This window comes from Diceros bicornis, chromosome 18 (genome assembly GCF_020826845.1).
Source record: "Diceros bicornis minor isolate mBicDic1 chromosome 18, mDicBic1.mat.cur, whole genome shotgun sequence".
Taxonomy (NCBI): Eukaryota; Metazoa; Chordata; class Mammalia; order Perissodactyla; family Rhinocerotidae; genus Diceros; species Diceros bicornis.
This window is the reverse complement of record NC_080757.1, coordinates 63,647,540-63,665,011: the sequence shown is the minus strand read 5'-3', so window position 1 is coordinate 63,665,011 and position 17,472 is coordinate 63,647,540. Positions and strand designations below refer to the sequence as shown.

Genomic DNA, 17,472 nt, shown 5'->3' with positions numbered 1-17,472 from the left:
GAATCTATAACTTTGGTTCTTAATAAAGAATTTCCTTTGAGGACCTGCCCAGTGGCACAAGCGGTTAAGCGCACACACTCCGCTGCAGCGGCCCGGGGTTTGCCGGTTCAGATCCCAGGCACACAGCGATGTACCGCTTCTTAAGCCATGCTGTAGCAATGTCCCATAGAAAGTAGAGGAGGATGGGCACGGATGTTAACCCAGAGCCGGTCTTCCTCAGCAAAAAAGTGGGGGATTGACATTGGATGTTAGCTCAGGACTGGTCCTTCTCACACACACAAAAAAAAAAAACAACAGAATTTCCTTTGATATTCTTAAGTCTCTGTGATTACTAGTAAAAACTCACCTATGGGTGAAGAGATTTGGTTCTGCTGGCAATGTCTGGCTTGAACATCCATAGTTAAGCCTGCCACATCCGTAGGTAGATTAGACTTGACCTCTTGATGACCTCTGCCCTTGGTCTTTGACCTGGGAAAAATAAGAATTTTAAAAAGCTGCTGTTATTAGCACTCAATGCTAGAAATGCCCATTAAAGAGTGAGTTTCATTTGGTAAACCAAAGGGAATATAAGCAAAACAATGTCTTTAATATCTATAAAATTTCAAAAAATTATCATTTTTTAAAATGTAACTCTGTTTTTGCCACAGTGAAAACTGTGTATATATAGGAATGAAATATTCCTCTGTTCATTTCTTAAGTTGTTTCCATTGACTTGGATTTATCCTCTAATCCGTATTCCAACTGTGAAAGAACGTCTTGGTCCTTGAAAGAAAAGAAGCCATTGAAATTTGATTTTCTTTTAGCTCGGCATCCTACAGGTTTGAGGAATAAATGATCATGTAATGATACAATGATTTTGAAATCTAATTGTAAATTAGAGGGGTGTAAGGGATGATTGAATGGTGTTTCATCCTCATGGTCAGGGGTATTGTACACATGGACATGTAAACACGATTCAGAAAGCTGCTTCAGCCCCGTGACATCCCTGAGAACCACAGTTCAGGGAGGATCTAGGCACACAGCCATCTGCCTCGATCTCCTGGGTTACATGTAGATCCAGCTGTCTTGAAGGTGGCTTTAGAGCAGCTATCTATTTCTCCCCTTCCTTCTCTCCAGCTTATCTCAAAAAGTCTTGACTATCATATTTTAAAGTAAGACCAATTATAGTTATTTATATGAGCTTCTTGATCATTACTGCAGAGTAATAATCAGGCATACCATTAAATATCATTTAATTGATCTAATTAAATTTGTTGTACCTTATAATTGATTAGAACACTAAGTTTAGTTTAGAGTTTCATATTCACCAAATCTGTTAATCTACTTACAACTGCCATGTGCCTCACTCCTCTTAGAAGTGTATCTTTGGCCCATCACAAGATTTTAATGAATGAAATCATCATAAATTAAGATAATGTACTGTCTTTTGGATGATAGGGAGGCAGATGGGTCCATTTTGGAAATATGCCCATCTGTCTTTGCTCGCCATGGGAAGTTTCTGGTCACTAGGTCTCCAGGTGGCTTGCACAAGCCCTAGGTCTGTAATAGCTTGGTGCCTCTCCTTCTAATTGGGGTAGAAATAAAAGAGGTCAGAGAGCCTTATTAAAGTTTTGGTTGCATGAAGTCTTCTATGAAGACCATCCATGCATATTTTTCTGGGTAACTCTCTGTTCCTAGGACTACTAGTTACTTAAAGTGCTTGTCAGGAACTGTGAAAGGCCTGATATTTTACCTTACCTGCAAGTTAATAAGTCAGCCTACCATGGTCTTATAGATCTTGGCAAAAGACATGAGACCCATGGGTCAGAGACAAAGGACTTAATGTCACAGCAATAGCAGTGGCCAGAGTATCAGCATTTGCACCGGTTCACTAAATCCCACTTCCTACAGGGTGATACACAGTGGGCCGGGTGACATGCAGAGGTTTGCAAGAACTCAGAGCTTAAGGAACTCAAATCTTTGATAATGGGCTGGAAGTCTGCTGACCTTTGCCCCAGGGAGGGGTGTTATTTCTATTATACTGGGCAGTAAGCAAGCCTGCCCTTTGCTCCAGAGGAGGTCACTATTTCTGTCTTCCAAGGCTGACAGCTCTACACACATCCTTGAAAAGATAACCTGGTTTTACTGGATTTCAAAGATAAGCTTGAATGAGAATCAATCATCATTCAGTTCTTCTGTTTCCTTTATTGAGATTGTGCAAATATGCTCTTTTCTCTGTAAAGTTCACTAACTTTATTCATACATAAGGGATGCTTTTGGTTTTATTTATTAAGTTGAAATTTTCTTATTAGAGCAAATGATGAAACTATTATGGGTTGGATCTGAAAGTATGCTTTTCCAAGAAAAGGTGAATGATCAGTGCTCATAGAACTTTGCCACAAGGAGCTCATAGCAACTTAAATGATTTTAATTTGATTACTGTTTTGTACAACTTTCTTCCATCTTACCTCATCCTCTCTGCTTCCAGTAACTCTCATATGGGAATGGGGCAGTTTCAGGGATTCACTGAACTCATTTACAATATTCAAATGGTTTTCTCTGTTATATTGTCTTTATTGAGGTAATGTTGACATACAACATTATATTAGTTTCAGGGGTACAACATAATGATTCATTGTTTGTATATATGTTGAAATGATCACCACAATAAGTCCAGTTAACATATGTCCCCATACATAGTTACAAATTTTTTTCTCTTGTGATGAGGACACGGTGTATTTCAAGGTGCAGAGGAATCAACGATTATGTCTTACTTTTCCATACACAGCTTGATGGATTTCGACCTAAGTATACACCCTTGAGACTGTCACCACCATCAAGGCCACAAACATATCCATCACCTCCCAAAGTTTTCTCTCAACTCCTTTTGTACTATTATTCTGTGGTAAGAACTCTTAATATCTACTCTATTAGCAAATGTGACGTATGCAATACACTCTTGTCAGCTGTAGGCACTATGCTTGTCCTACATCTCCAGAACTTATTTATCTTGATAACAGAAATTTTGTATCCTTTGGCCATCAGCTCCTTATTTATCCATCCCCCCAGCCCCTGGTAACCACCATTCTAACCTCTGCTTGTATGAGTTTGACTATTTTAGATTCCACATATAAGTGAGTATTCGCCTTTCTCTGTCTGCCTTATTTCACTTAGCATAATGTCTTTCAGGTCCATCCATGTTGTCAAAAATGGCAGAAATTCCTTCTTTTTTCAAGGTTGACTAATATTGCATTTCTTTATCCATTCATCCATCAGTGACATTTAGGTTACTTCCGTGTCTTGGCTATTGTGAATTAGCTGCAATGAACATTAGAGTGCAGGTATCTCGTTGAGACCCTGATTTCAATTCCTGTGGGTATATACTAGAAGTGGGATTGCTGCATCATATGTTAGTTTTCATTTTTGGAGGAAGCTCACTGTTTTCCATAATGGCTGTACTAATTTACATTCCCACAAGGGTTCCTTTTCTCCACATCCTCACCAACATTTGCCACCTTTAGTTTTTTTGATAATCACCATCTTAACAGGTGTGAAGTGATAGCTCATTGTGGTTTTGATTTGCATTCCCTGATTAGTGATGCCGAACACCTTTTCATACACCTATTGGTCCCTTGTATGTCTTCACTGGAAAAAGTCTATTCTGGTCCATTGCCCATTTTTTAATTGATTTTTCTTTTTGTTATTGACCCAACACAAAAAAGAGAACAAAATTTTCAGGCATTATGGGTGCTTCCCAGTTGATGCAGATGATTTTGTTTTTACAACGGTACCAAAAGATAATGTTTTGTGCTTTTTCTTCAGCTTGTTATAAGACCAGCAGTAGCTACGGCATGGCAGATAATTGGGATCCTCTTGGTTTGGAGGTTTACAACATAAATGAGTGGTAAGGAATTTTTTATTATTCCAAGGAAAGTATTGAGATCATAGTCCATGGAATCCAGGATTGATAGGTGTAGGAGGAACTTAAGGTGAGGATCGGTGATCTGGCATTACTTCTGAACTTGAGGAACAGGTATCTACTGTATGAGTGTTTGAATAAAAGTATTAGAGATCAGGAATTTGTGGTGAGTGAATACGTTTTCTGAATTATTTACTTTTGAACATAACCGTTTGGATTATGTGAACATCTGGGATATGGGAGTAAGTCGTTAACAAGGGGTGGTTGATAATGTCACTATTGATTTAACGTCTATGAACACCAAGTGGTCAATGGATTAAGCAAATGAGTAGTCAGAAAACACAGAAATGGTAAGATATGGGATTTAGTAAAGGTTTGGGGACCGACTGTCCTGAGAGGGAGTGTCAGGACTTGTGCGGTTTAGAGTGACAAGGACAAGAATATAATAGAAACACACTCAAACAGGGAGGGGTGTTAACAGGATGGGGGAGGAGAAATGATCTGGAGTAGCCTTGAATTTTGACCTTGAGCTTTCTGTTCTTGATGCAAATTTGCCTGATGACATCCCAGGACACAAGTCAGATCTATCCCTGGAGGACAGAGGGAGGGTGGAAGTACAAAACAACCAGGATAATTGTCCTAAAAAGTCAGGGTTCCTTTGTCATTTGACCCAATTTCATGATTTATTTTTGTAAGGTAAGAGGAAAAGAAGGATGATAGTTACGTCTTCACAGAGGAAGCAGTGTAACTGTGGGAACCAGTCCAAACCAAAGCCTGGTTTAAGCATCTTCAACCCTTTGAGGATGTCCAGTGACATATTCAAGAGGCCGGATACTAGAATCCCATCCCATTCTGGCAGTGACGGGTCTCTGGGAGGACACTTTGGACCAGCCCCACCAGGTCTGCTGGCCCGAGAGACCGCAAGGACTCCAGGCCTGCAGCAGTGCAGGACAACTGGTAAGTCCTTTCAATCTTGCCAAAGCGTTGCAAAAACTTGCACCTAGTCACACAGGTGAATCCCTGCCAGGTGTGCTCACAGGTAGTCTGCACTCCAGGCCCACTCCTGCCGCTCTTCAGATTTGGCAGAGATGATTCCAGGAGCTGATCTGGGCATTCCACAGTTCCACTGCCAACAATTTCTGGCGACTGAGGAAGGTATCAGGAAGGAAGAAAGGGCAGTGAAGAGCACAGGAGAGAGACTGGTGGTAGCACTGATGGCGGACAGACTTGCTAGCGAGGCAGAGAAAGTGAGGGGCCAAGGACGTCCTGACAGCAGATGAAATGGAGCAGGCACCTCAGTGAGGTCTCTTGGCAGCGTCCCTAATGTTTCCTTGCTTTGAGCTCTTGAAACTTTAAAACATACCAATACGTTTCTTTTATTAAACTCTGCTGCGTGAAATAGAAAATATAGACAGTGGTTTCTTTCTGAGGTGAGAGGTTGAGTTTCAGGTGAGGAGAGAAAGATCTTCTTTTTTCATGCTGTTCTCTCATTTTCCTTTACTATGCACATTATTTATTTTTACTTTCAAGTCAGCAGAGAGTTATCAACGTCACGGGATGATTCAGTTTTTCCCCACAGTCACAGTAAAACCTACTTAAAGTGGATTATTCTTTTTGTGTAATATTCCAATAGATTCCAAAATATTATTTCAAAGCACTTCGATGTCTATGTCCTCAAATTAGATATTTACTTCTAAGTCTCCATTTTTATGTCCTTTGTTGCATGCTTCTTCAGAGTTGCATCTAAGGAAATACCAGATTTCCCTCAGTTTTTTAGATCCATATGTGTTGGAAATTTGATTCATGTAGATGGACATGGCAGTCGGGGGATCGTGCTATTATCAAAAGAGGCCTTTTCAGCATCAGTAATCTGACAAGAACCCACTGCTTGTTGGGATTCAATTGTCTATTTGGGGGATCAAGCTTTCACTGTTTGCACTTCTCTTTCTCTTTGGAGGGAAAGTATGGCCTTCCCAGTTTTTTCATTACCAAACCACTTTCCTGGGTGGTTATGCTGTGTCAGGAAGGGCCTGGGATGCCGGGAACCAGGATTCATCCTCAGCTTCTGGCTGTCCTGAGAAGGCTTCCCTGGCAGAGTCCAGCCTGTGTGTCTGGGTGACACTTGCAGCCATCAGAAAGGAGGCGATAACTCACAAGTGCCAAGCGATTCATCTGGCCCTCGTCTTACAGGGTGTTCCCAAGGGAAGAGCTTCAAAATACCACTTAGTAACCCTTTGAAAGCTTCTAGTCATGTGGTGGGTTCTCGGTGCGAGCTCAGAGCAGTGTCTATTCACCACCAGATGGGGAGCATTTCAGTATTTTAATTGGTAAGGCTGTGTTCATGTACGTCCATGGATCATCAGTTCCGTAGCATTCCCTGCTGGAGCCCCCCACACCCCCGTCATACCTGATCTTTCAAAGCTCCAAACAGGGTTCACACCCCAGCAGGTGGTTGTAATGTAACCACAGCACAAGACTGGGGAAAAAATCACAGACACCCAGGGTTGACACACTTTAAGGGCTTGGGCCCAGTTGCCCCATTTGGACGAGTTTGGAACACCAACACTGAGTGTGTAAACTTGAGGATTGTCCAAGACCATGGACCTCAGAAGGACACGGGCTCAGAAGTCACCTTGGACAGCAAGGGACAATGTGGGGTCACTGACTGGCCAGGATTATGGTCCCTTATCCTGGCAAAGTAGAGCTCACTCGGGATCCATCAGGCCAAGTCAGGGAGGAGGTTTGGGGCTTTCTAGGGAAATTCTGTCCTAAAGGGAATTGCATAAGGAAGGCAGGGGTGCTGAAAATCCTGGTTCACAGGGAGCAGTAATGTTTATGTAACAAGGCCCAGCTGTAGCCTTAAAAGCTCCATCACAAATCTTTCCTCCTGAATACAAATCAAGCAGGAAAAGGAATTCAGGGTCCTGGACAAGGATTCCAGCAGGATTCAAATCTAGGTCAGGGGTGAACATGGAGCCCCTAGAGGGCCCTCAGGAGGGAAAGTCCTGCCTGCCTTTAGTCCATCTGCAAATGAACTTCTGCGGGTCTTGTCCTCTCAACGTGCACGTTTTGATCTTTTTCCATTGTTTTCTCCACTTAGAGCTGATATATTCCCAGAGATTGAACTAGAAAACAACAAGTTCCTAAAATTTGGTCAAAAGAAACCTCAAGAAGAGAAGCAGAAAACATTCCCTCTTCCTCCAGAATTAGGAAGGCAGCCCCTGCCTGTGGCATGACATGGTCCTGCGTAGTGCTGTTTTAAAGTTACCAACATTTCAGTGGTTTTTTTCTCTGCCTGTGAAAGTACCTTCAACCTTTAAATCTCAGGAGAAGGGGTGGTGGGCTGTGTCTGCACCTGGAGGAGCTGAATGATACTGAAATGAACTGGTCCTCGGTGTTAGGGGGACTTGGGATTGTCCCCACTAGCCAGAGAAGGGGCTGGCCCTTCTCCCTTTTCCCACATACAATAAGCTGATGACCCGGAAGAGTTCTTGATTCAAGGAGAAATGTGAGATTCTGTGTCTCCCTCACATGCCTACAGAAAGTGACAGAACCACACCACAAGTTCCAGGCTGTAAAGGGAACAGGACTTTAATATAATATTCAAACATGGCATTTATTATTTACAACAAATAACTACTGTCCCTCCCCAATGGGTTCATAGGTGCTGGGGGATGTCAGGGAGCTGAGATGGGGTCGTCCTCTCTCTCTTGGGCTTCTGGGGATCCCAGGAATCAGCTTAAAGTGCTCCCCTTCCTGTCAGGTGGGAGGAGCTGGCCCGGTGCATCGCAAGCTTCCCAGCTGTGTCCTGGCTGCTGAGGATGAGGCTGTGATCGGCCACTGGTATGGGGCTCGGTATTGGGGCCTGGGGGCTGAGTAGAAGTGTCGGGTTATCTTGGGGGACCTCCCTCAGAATCATGGCCACCCACCCTGTCCCCACTGCACTGGGTGCTGCAGACCCTGTGCTCAGTGCTGTTAGCCACCAGTACCCCATTTGTCCCTGCCACGGGAGCAATCGTTTACTATCACCTATTTCACAGAGGAGGAAACGGAGTCTCAGGAAGCTGAAGAGAGTCACCCCAGTCACAGGACTGCTCAGTAGTGGAGCTGGGATCCCAGTGCCAGCTATCCGACTCCCCAAGGACACACTTAGCTCAAAGATTTACTGAACTCCTAGGAGTCAGTCACCCCAGCCCAGACACTCACTCACCCCTGAACTTGATGATGGTCGGCTCTTCTTGGCCTTGAATATTCTGCTGGCCAACTAGATCTGGGGATCCAGCAGGCAGGACAGGCTGTAGCTACAGTACAGAGAGGCACCTCTGAGCCTACCAGGAGCCACACCTCAGGTGTCCCCCCACTGCCTGCCCAGCAGCTGGAGTCTGGGTGTCCCAGAGTTCGCCAAGCAATAAGGCCTGGGGCTGAGCAGGGGGCCATGGAGACAAGCTCTCTGGACTGGCCAACATGGAGAGTCCACCCCTGCCCTCACTCAACTCCTGTACAGCCTCAACTATCATTCTCATTGAGCAGCTCCATGTCCTGGAATCAGGCCCCAAATCACTCCTCCAGCTCTGGTTGTAATTTTTTGCAACCACTGGGAGCAGCAGCATTTCCCTCATGACTCGGTATTCCTGGGACCAGAGGGAAGGAGAGGATGCACACAGGGCCTGGGTGGGGGATGCTGCAGGGGCCTTGTGGGGGGTGAGGGGTGGGGCAGGGGACCAGTCCTGGCAACGCTCCTTCCCACCAGTTCTATCCAGGCTCTACCTGTTCTCAGAATGGGAATAATCAGCCCCTCCTCCAGGAAGTTATCCTTGATGCCATCCTCCCCTCAACCAACCCGCCAATTGGATGGGTCTCCCACTTCTCTGTTATCGAAGTCTTCCACTCAATGTAAGATACAGGGGGTGGAACCAGGGACTGTTCTGCCCAGAGGGTCTCTGATTTCCACCTCCTTCCCCTCCCCTGCAGGGAGTGCCACAGCTGCTCACCTCAGTCCCTTTCTTAAGGTTGATCTCATTCCCCTGGAAGGTGGAGAGCCAGAGTCCATCAGACAGAATGCCATAGACTGACTAACCCCTTATGTCCACCCCTTCTCATGTTGCACTACTGCCAGGTCCCCAGAGGGGGCAGAGCATGCAGAGAAAACAGGACTTGGACCTAGGCCGGGCTCTGGGCTCCAGAGAAGGAGGACATGGGGGGAGGCTGAGGGACCTGGCAGCACAACCCTGTCTGATGACAGATTTGGAGGCTGAGGTCTCAGGCAGAGGGGACTGCTCAGCAACTTACGTGCTGCCTGACTTGGGGGGGGGCGACCCCTCTCTCCCTCTATGGGCAGCATGGGAGTTAGAGGCTGAGTCCAGCTCAGATAAAACCTCACGCGGCTGTGCCATCAGGCAGCTCTGAGCTTCCCCAGCCTGGAGAACCGGAATGGGTGTCTCAGGTGGAGCCTCTGTTCACTCATCTCTAAGATGGGCCTGATGCTCCAGCTCCCAGGGGCCACTGCGAGGCTCCCAGGAGAGATGTGTCAAGTGCTGAGAGCTCGGAGCACATTTCGGGGGCTCCCGCATCCCAAGGTTCAGGATCGTGGTCCTTCCTGCCTGGCCTCAGGTTCACCCACCTCGAGATAATCACCCATCGCCAGACACAGCATAAGCAGGTCACCAAGGAAAGTGCCAAGATAGGGGACGACACCCTGTGACATTGGGGTGCGGGTGGGATGAGCCCTTGCTCTCAAGTCGACCCCCTGCAGACCCTCCCCTGAAAAGTCCACAGCCACAGCCTCCTGGCCCACCCCAGGGTTCCCACGGGGAACAGCCTAGGACCCTTAGCAGCCTCCCCTCAATTCCTCCTTGCTTCACACCCCAAGAACACCACACTCCTCCTCCTCACCTCCCAGGGCAGGCTTCTAGCAAATCACAGGGTATGCGGTCCCTGTCCCTCCCCACAACAAACCCATCCTGCACCAGCTCTTCCAGGCCATCCCGGTCACTTCTACTGGGGGATTCGGACACTGTAGCACCAAGAGAAAGGGCCCTCCTCTCTTGATTTGAGGCCTCCAGCTGGGAGCGCAGAGCCCCTCCCCCACAGGCACACTCACCTGCTGCTGCTGCTGCTCCTTCTCCTGCACTCTATGGGGGCTGATTTCCGGGGGGCAAACGTGGAAGGCCCCTCCTGTCAGGGTCGAGGACAGTGTCAGTGAGGCCATAGTCCCCTCACCGCATTTCTCTCCAGCACCACTCGCCTCCGACACTGGACATCTGACTCGAGTCAACTGGTACCAATGCCACTCCACCCTCCAAGGTCTTGTGATTCCAGAACAAGCCCAGTTTCAACTCTCTGAGTGTAAGCTTGGGCTTGCGTCCTGGACTCCCTGAGCCTGTTTCCTCATCTGGAAAGTGTGAGAACTCCAGCTACTTCACAGGTTCTCCTGAGGACTCACTGTCGCATGACTGTTATCACTGTTCTCGCCCTCACCCCTCCAGGGAGCAGGCAGAAAGCTCCCACATTCCTTTCCTCCCTCTTACTTCATCACCTCCATGTGAGGCCTGCACCACACGATCACCATCCTTCCATTTCCCTGATGGGGAGACAGAGGCCCAAACAGGGGCAGTGAGTTGCTCAGGGGCCACAGAGGAGAGGCCACTTGGCCCTCCCAGCCAGAGACACTGTTCCAACATCCTCACCTAACCCCCAGCCCCACCACTGACAACAGTCCTGACCCCCGAGCTCTCGAAGCTTGGTTGTGGGCTGAGGCGTGGATAGAGAGGATGTGGTGTCTTGGGAGTCTGGTTGAATGGCTCCTGCCTGCCCCAGTCTCGTGGAGTGTCTGGCCCCCAGGCCGGGACAGAGGCAATGCCAAACCCTTCTCCTCCCCAAGGAACCACTCAGGATATTCCCCTGCACTGAACTCTTTCTTTATCCACTCAGAAACTGGACCCCCAAGGTGCCACCTCTGATCAACAGGGAAGGGGTGAGAGGACATTTTGCTTCCCTGTTTACATGAAGCTCCTAACTTCCTTTCAGCAGGATCCACTAAGAATCTATCAGTTGCCTAGGCGCTACTCATAAGCCACCTGGGGTATATGTCATTGCCAACCAGGCATTCAGGTGAGACTCCGTTGTTGACTCGAGTGACTGCTCTAGGCGTCCAGGGGTGGTCCCAGAACGCACACACATCTGTCTCTGGTCCAGCTGTTCAGATCCAAGGATGAGCATCTTGTTTGTCCACCTGGGCCAGGGACATTCCCTGCTGTGCCCGTCCCTGGGGTAGGCAGTGTGCTCTCCCCTTGGAGACATGGTGAAGATAGAAGGAGCAGCAGGGGCCTGGCTTCCTGAGGACAGGTTTAGGCTGAGGGATAAACCCACCCAACCACCCAACAGCCTGGGAGTAGCTACATTCAGCAGGACGGAAGTGCATGGAAGCCAGAGACCTGCTGATGGCGCCAGCTCGGCAACTCGCCCTGGAACAGCACAGCCAACACCACTGTGTCCCATGACCAGGGCCTCCTGCCCACAAACGGCACCCCACCTGCCCATGGGCCAAACAGATCCCTAAGCTTGTTAACCTGGACAAGATAGATGGGAACGTTTCAGAGAAAGTTCAAGTGAGAAACTATCAAAACCACAGCTTGCCCAGTCCCCCTCCCCCCGTGGCCCCTCCTCTCTTTCCAGACCCCCAGCCTCCACTCTACCTTGGTCATCAGTTCTCTGCTCAAGGACTCGTCTTGGCTATAGCGCTCCTTAAGTTTTTCAGAGCTCTCCCTGAGGAGAGGGGAAAGAGGGAAGGACAAATTTAGGGATAATGTGAGGGGTCTGAGTGCAAATCCTTTTCTTTGACAACCTAAGAGATTCAAACTGCCTGGAGGAGTGCTCTCACTGGGCTCCTCTGAGGGCTAAGGTCTTGTGAGACTGGGAGGGGGCTCTCCTCTTGGTCACTGGGGTCTCCATTCCCCCGCTATACAGAGCAGCTCTCTTTTGACCACTTTCAGTTTCAACTGGGCATAGAGTTCTGTTGCTATAAACACTTGAAAATCTCCAATGTGGCTCAACCCAGTACCTGGCATTTAGAGAAACCGAATCCTGAAGCAGAATTGGTGCACTAAGGACACCAGGAGACTTAGAGACCCACCGCTGAGGCCCAGGCCCTGTTCCAAGCATTTGCTGCCACCCAGGAGTTCCCAGCTGACTGAGGGGCCAATGGCAGACATACGGGAGATCCCCCATCCACCCTGGTCCTCCTATGGAGAGAGGCCTACCCACCAGGAAACTTCCCCCATGTGTTCTTCAGGTGGCATATGGATGTTTTCTGCAGAACAGAGATGACAGTGCGGGGCGAGGAGAAGTTCTTCAGGATCTTGCACTCCTGGGGAAGGGAAGAGAATGAGCTGTGAGGTGGGGCGCTGGAGCCCTGCTTGCTCTAGATTCAGTCCCCTTCTATTTAAATCTCCTCTCCTGGATGAGACAGATGCTCAGGGAGCCCCAGAAGGGCACATTTAGGACCCAAAGAGTAACACTCACAAGGAGGAGGATTTTAGCTCAACCCAAGGAGGGAGCCACGTAGGAAGTGAGCATCCCCGCACTGGGACCTGGAGTCAAGTTCAGCATTCCCCTGGCAAGAAGGGCCTAGGGACTTGCAGGGGCTTAGACCACACACTGCAATCCTGGGACCTGATAAATGTGGAGGCAGTTCCTAAGGCTCCAGAGAGGGGCTCCACTGGGCCTCCCACAGCACACCTGGGCCACCTGGATCCAGCGCTCCACCACCCTCACCCTGTCCTGGGCCATCATGCTCGGGTCCCCGAGGCAGGTGGTGACGACGAGGCTGGCCACCCTTCTGAAGTGGTCGATGGTGGCCCGGACGGTGTGTGCCAGGTGCTCATTGCTGGGCTTGTTCCTCTTGCCCCAGGTGGAGCCCAGGCACTGAGAGGGCACCACCTTCCGGAAGAGCTCCTGGGGAACAGGGGGAGTGTCACCCAACATTGCCACACCCCAGCTCTGTGTCCACATCCCCAAAAGTCCCACACAGGGGTCACAGTTTAGAGCTGGAGCTCAGGAAGCTCATGATGTGGCCTGAGCCTTGTGAGAGTCCCTGGCTTTTCTTCTCTGTCCACTGAGGGTACCCAGAGGATGACCCAGGACCCAGTACTGGCAGGGAAGGGAGAGGGACATTTGCATCCAGCCCGTCCTGGCTAACTCCAAGCTCCAGATGGTGGCTCACCTCGGCTCATCCCAAGGGGGCATCTTCCAACACACTGATCCCCCTCTGGTCACACTCACCATTCTGATGCACATTCTGCCCTGGCAGCTACAACCACGGGCCTTGTCTGTCTCCCTTGTAGTGGAGTACACATCAGGTGTCTAATAAGTCCTGAGGCTGTTGAGCTTCCTGAGCAGACGGTTGGGCCACCAGGGACCTGGTTGCATACAGTGAGTTCCCCTCCACTACTGATGTGCCAGGCCCTGCTCACCCTTCCTTCTCTTCAAGGAGCCGGCACAGCCACTCTGTGCAGCAGGTCCTGTTAGTGTCCACCTCTACGCTCTGCAGGTGGAAAGCAAAGGCTTAGGGGTTCAGAAAGTTGCCCAGGTCGTAGGGGTGGAGCCAGGATTCGGGCCCAGATCATAGAAGACTGGATGAGGTCTGGGGCAACGATGGCAGAGGGAAGGCCTACCCCACCCCGCCCTGAGAGCCCAGCTGCTCACCGCATCCATCACAGTCAACTGCTCCACCACCAGCTTAGGAGGGAAGGCCGTAGGTTGGGCTTCTTCTCACACTTCTTAGCCACAAGTGGAGATGGACTTCCCACTAGAAATGATGGTCCAGGTGACTCCAACTCAGCAGCTCCCACTCCTGCTGGAGCCCATGTTGGCCCTTGCTCCAGCTCCAACACTGCTGGTAGAGGGGACACTGGCTCCAGTGCTAGAGGGTGTGGTGTCAACGGAGCTGGAGCCAGCTCTACCTCCACCACTGCCCACAGCTCTGCTTCTGCTGCTGGCTGAAACTCTGGAGCTGACTCTGGAGCGGGATAAAGAGAAAGGTTCACTCACATAGCTGACTTTCCATGTGTCCTTCTAAATACAGGAAAGATCCCACTTCTCTTCCAGGAATAGCCAGCCTGCAGTCCCCCTTAGCCTCTGGCTCTGCCTCAGTGGCCTCCTAAACTCACAGCAGACAAGGGAAAGAGGGTCACGGGAGCTCAGCTCTGAACCAGACAAGGTTACCTGCATGTACGTCCCCTTTAGCTTGAAAAAGAGACAGCCCCTGACTGGTCCCACCCTAGTTCTGGTCCAACCCCATCATCTCAAGGTCCTGAGTGTGGAGGCCCTCTGCTCCTGCTCTCATCTCAGAGCAGCACTGGATGGTGTGGGTGGCCTCATGTACCTGCTCCTTGTCTAGTGAGTTGGTGGAGTTGAAACCATTGAGCAGCTACTCGACGACCTCCTGAGTGGAGTTCTGCAAAGACTGCCTGGGAGCTGGGCCAGAGGGAATCAGGGGTTGCCTGCACACTGCCACAGAGGCCAACCCCCAAGAGAAAGTCTGCTCCTCAGTTCAGGCACAGAGGGCATCCTGGCAAAGATCTTTGGTCAGGGAGGGAAGGAAATGAAACCTCTAGGGCTCAATAATATACGAGTAGAGGAGCTCACCTTCTCATGCTGTCAGCCATGATCTGGGGTATGAATGTGACAGACCCACCAGGTTTCCGACACCTAACAACAAGCTCCTGCCCAGGAATGGCCTGTCCCACATACCCTGCCTTCCCCACTCCACACAGACACACAAACACACACACACACTATGAGGGGCCTGGAGTGTGGGGTTGATCAGGTGGGATCACCGTTGTGTCCTGGCCTGCACTAGCCTTTCCTGGGCTCCCCCATGTTACCCTTCACTGCCTCCTGTCAGACACCCAGAGGCGTCAGGGATGAGGGCTGAGCCAACATCGGCAACAATCAAAAAAATTCTCTTTCTGGGTTTTTTTGAGGCCAGATCCTCCAAAAGTTTGGATACAACAACAAAACATTTTTGCTTCTTGACTGTCTCCATTCAAGTGAGCTGGATGGGGGGCTGTGGGTGCCTGGTTACCAGAGTTCTAAGATCCGTTGAGGCCTAGGACCAAGGAGATGGGTTCATTTTTCAAGATTCCTTTACCTGGGACCCTTACCTCAATCAGATTTCTCCAGAGCTGCCCATTGAGCCCGGGCTGCTCACCCTCCTCTCTCATGTCACTTCCTGAACTGTACGCAAGGAGCCTACACAGCCCTAGCCACAGTTCCTTGGAAACCTAACTCAGGTCCTAGCTTTGAGGAGACAGAGATGAATGCAGACCTCCTCTTTCTTACCAGTTCTGCATCCTGGGAAAGTCCCTGTGCCTCTCAGGTCCTCCCTAGTCTCCAAACCTGCACCATGGGGATCAGGCTAGAATCTACTTGCTAGGGACCTCGCCCGGTGTATATGAGATAATATCTATTACCCCTGTGGGCTGGTGTCACATGTACCTAAGGCACAAACTTAGAGATGGAAGAATAACAAGAAGGGGTGACATGTAGCACAGAACACCACTCAAAACAGGCCTGGATTCTAGCAATGTGATATTGGAACAGTCACTTCCAACTTGGCCTCATTTTCAGGTCAGCATCATGAGGGGTTTGAAACTAACGGAAATTTAGATACTGCCTTCTGTGGCATAAAACCATTCAACTGTTTCCTGTTTTATGGAGAATGAGACCCAAGGGCCTCATCTTGGCCTATGAGGTGGGAAGCTTCCACAATGGTACCCAGTAAACCCCACCCATGGCATAGCCATCCCCGTGGAACCACTAAGTGGTTAGTAACTGGCTTATGAACATAATAAGAGCCAATGTGATGGGATGTCTTGTCTAAATTTTAACTACACAAGTCTCTCACTTCCTCTTACTCCCTCTCTCATGTTCCATCTCTCTCTCTCACTCTGTCGAATCCCTGTAACTGAGGAATCAAATACCAGTGTTTTGGGACTGCCCAATGTGGAGGCCTATAGAGGAGAGAAGCACGGGAGTGCCCAGGCCAACAGACAGAAAGGAACTCAGGCTCTTAGTCCAAATTGAACCCTGAAGGCTGAGAGTGACCTTGGGGGCTTGTCCTCCCCCAGTTGAGCCTCAGTTGGGGCCACAGCCCCAACCTGTTCAACTCACTGAGGCAGAGGCACCCAGCTAAAACATGCCTGATTGCTGATACACACAAATTGTGAGATAGTCAACATTTGTAGTTTTGAAAAGCAAGGTTAGGGGCAATGAAGTCAGAGAGGGAAAGGTAACTGACATAGCCTACCAGGCCCTGGCCCTACCTTCCACCCCAGCTCCTGTTCTCTCCTCCCAGCCTCCCTCCAGCTGCACTGGCCATATTTCTGACCTCCTCTGGCCAAACTCACTTCTGCCTGTGAGACTCAGGACCGGTGGTGCCATCTCCCTGACACACTGCTCCCAGACCCCTGAAGGGCTGGCTCCCTCTTGTCATTCTGGTCCCAGCAAATGTCACCCTATTGAGGCCTTTCAGACCCTCCTACCAAGTGACGCCCAACCCTCCCTCACAGCCCCGTGCTGTGTTTCTCTACAGCACTTGCTGAGAGGAACTTACCCACGGCTCTCAGAATCAGTGACAAAGATGGAGAACTCAAAGGTTTTGCGGGTACCAATGCCTGTGTTTCTCATCCCCTAAGCCATCAGATGTCTCCTTTGGATCCCACTGCTGCCACCAAACTGGTACAAAACAAAATAAAACTGAGTAAATTTTAAACATCTTATCGGCTTTATTCAACAGTTCATGAATCAGGCAGCATCCAGTCTAGCAGAGAGAAAGGAGCTGTACAAAATGAAAGACTTTTATAGGCAGAAGGGAGCAGGAACAAGGAAATTACACTACACCAAAAAGAGGATTGGTTACTGCAAGGTTACCTTCCTTTAGGGGATGGCAGGGCTCTATTAGGAAGGTGACCTACCTGCTGCTCATCAGGCGATTCCCAATTGACTGGTTTATGATTCTATTCCTGGGAGGGCAAAGTCTAATTAAATCTCGGCTTGTTGACGTGAGACTTAGGCTAAGTGGCTCTATTAGGGCCTGGTGTCTTGTTTTATTATTTTATTTATTTATTTTTTTTGGGAGGGAGATCAGCCCTGAGCTAACATCCATGCTGATCCTCCTCTTCCTTTTTCCTGAGGCAGACCAGCTCTGAGCTAACATCTATTGCCAATCCTCCTCCTTTTTTCCTTCCCCAAAGCCCAGGTAGATAGTTGTATGTCATAGTTACACATCCTTCTAGTTTCTGTATGTGGGATGTAGTCTCAGCATGGCCGGGGAAGAGGTGCGTCGGTCACGCCCGGGATCCGAACCCAGGCCGCCAGTAGTGGAGCGTGCGCTCTTAACAGCTAAGCCACTGGGCCTGCCCTGGTGTCTTGTTTTAAACACATTACTTCTGCTGGTCCCTGATTTCCCCAGTTACACCCCAGCTGTCCCTTCATTGGCCATTGTTGGTCACACACCCACTGCACCTGCCTCCAGTCCTTCCCCTTCAACACCGTAATCTCACACACAGCTCCTC

General features: G+C 49.3%; 1 protein-coding gene across 16 annotated transcripts in view; it reads right to left on the bottom strand.

Annotated features, from left to right (window-relative positions):
- Positions 1-349: 349 nt before the first annotated feature.
- Positions 350-17,472, bottom strand: part of LOC131417912 (ral-GDS-related protein-like) — a 150,955-nt gene continuing 133,832 nt past the window's right edge. For 5 of the 16 annotated variants that reach the window (XM_058562008.1, XM_058562006.1, XM_058562009.1 and 2 more), the window contains 5 exons: positions 16,512-16,633; positions 13,601-13,913; positions 12,671-12,850; positions 12,161-12,263; positions 7,619-7,770 (listed from right to left, as the gene is read on the bottom strand). In XM_058562008.1, the coding sequence (XP_058417991.1) occupies positions 7,658-7,770; positions 12,161-12,263; positions 12,671-12,850; positions 13,601-13,609 (405 nt within the window). In that variant the 5' untranslated portion in view covers positions 13,610-13,913; positions 16,512-16,633 and the 3' untranslated portion in view covers positions 7,619-7,657. Of the gene's footprint in view, positions 469-7,618; positions 7,771-10,041; positions 10,073-10,274; positions 10,290-10,433; positions 10,479-11,434; positions 11,467-11,592; positions 11,663-12,160; positions 12,264-12,670; positions 12,851-13,368; positions 13,440-13,600; positions 13,914-16,511; positions 16,634-17,472 lie in introns of those variants that run through there. The other 11 variants (XM_058562011.1, XM_058562010.1, XM_058562012.1 and 8 more) reach the window with 9 other exon arrangements.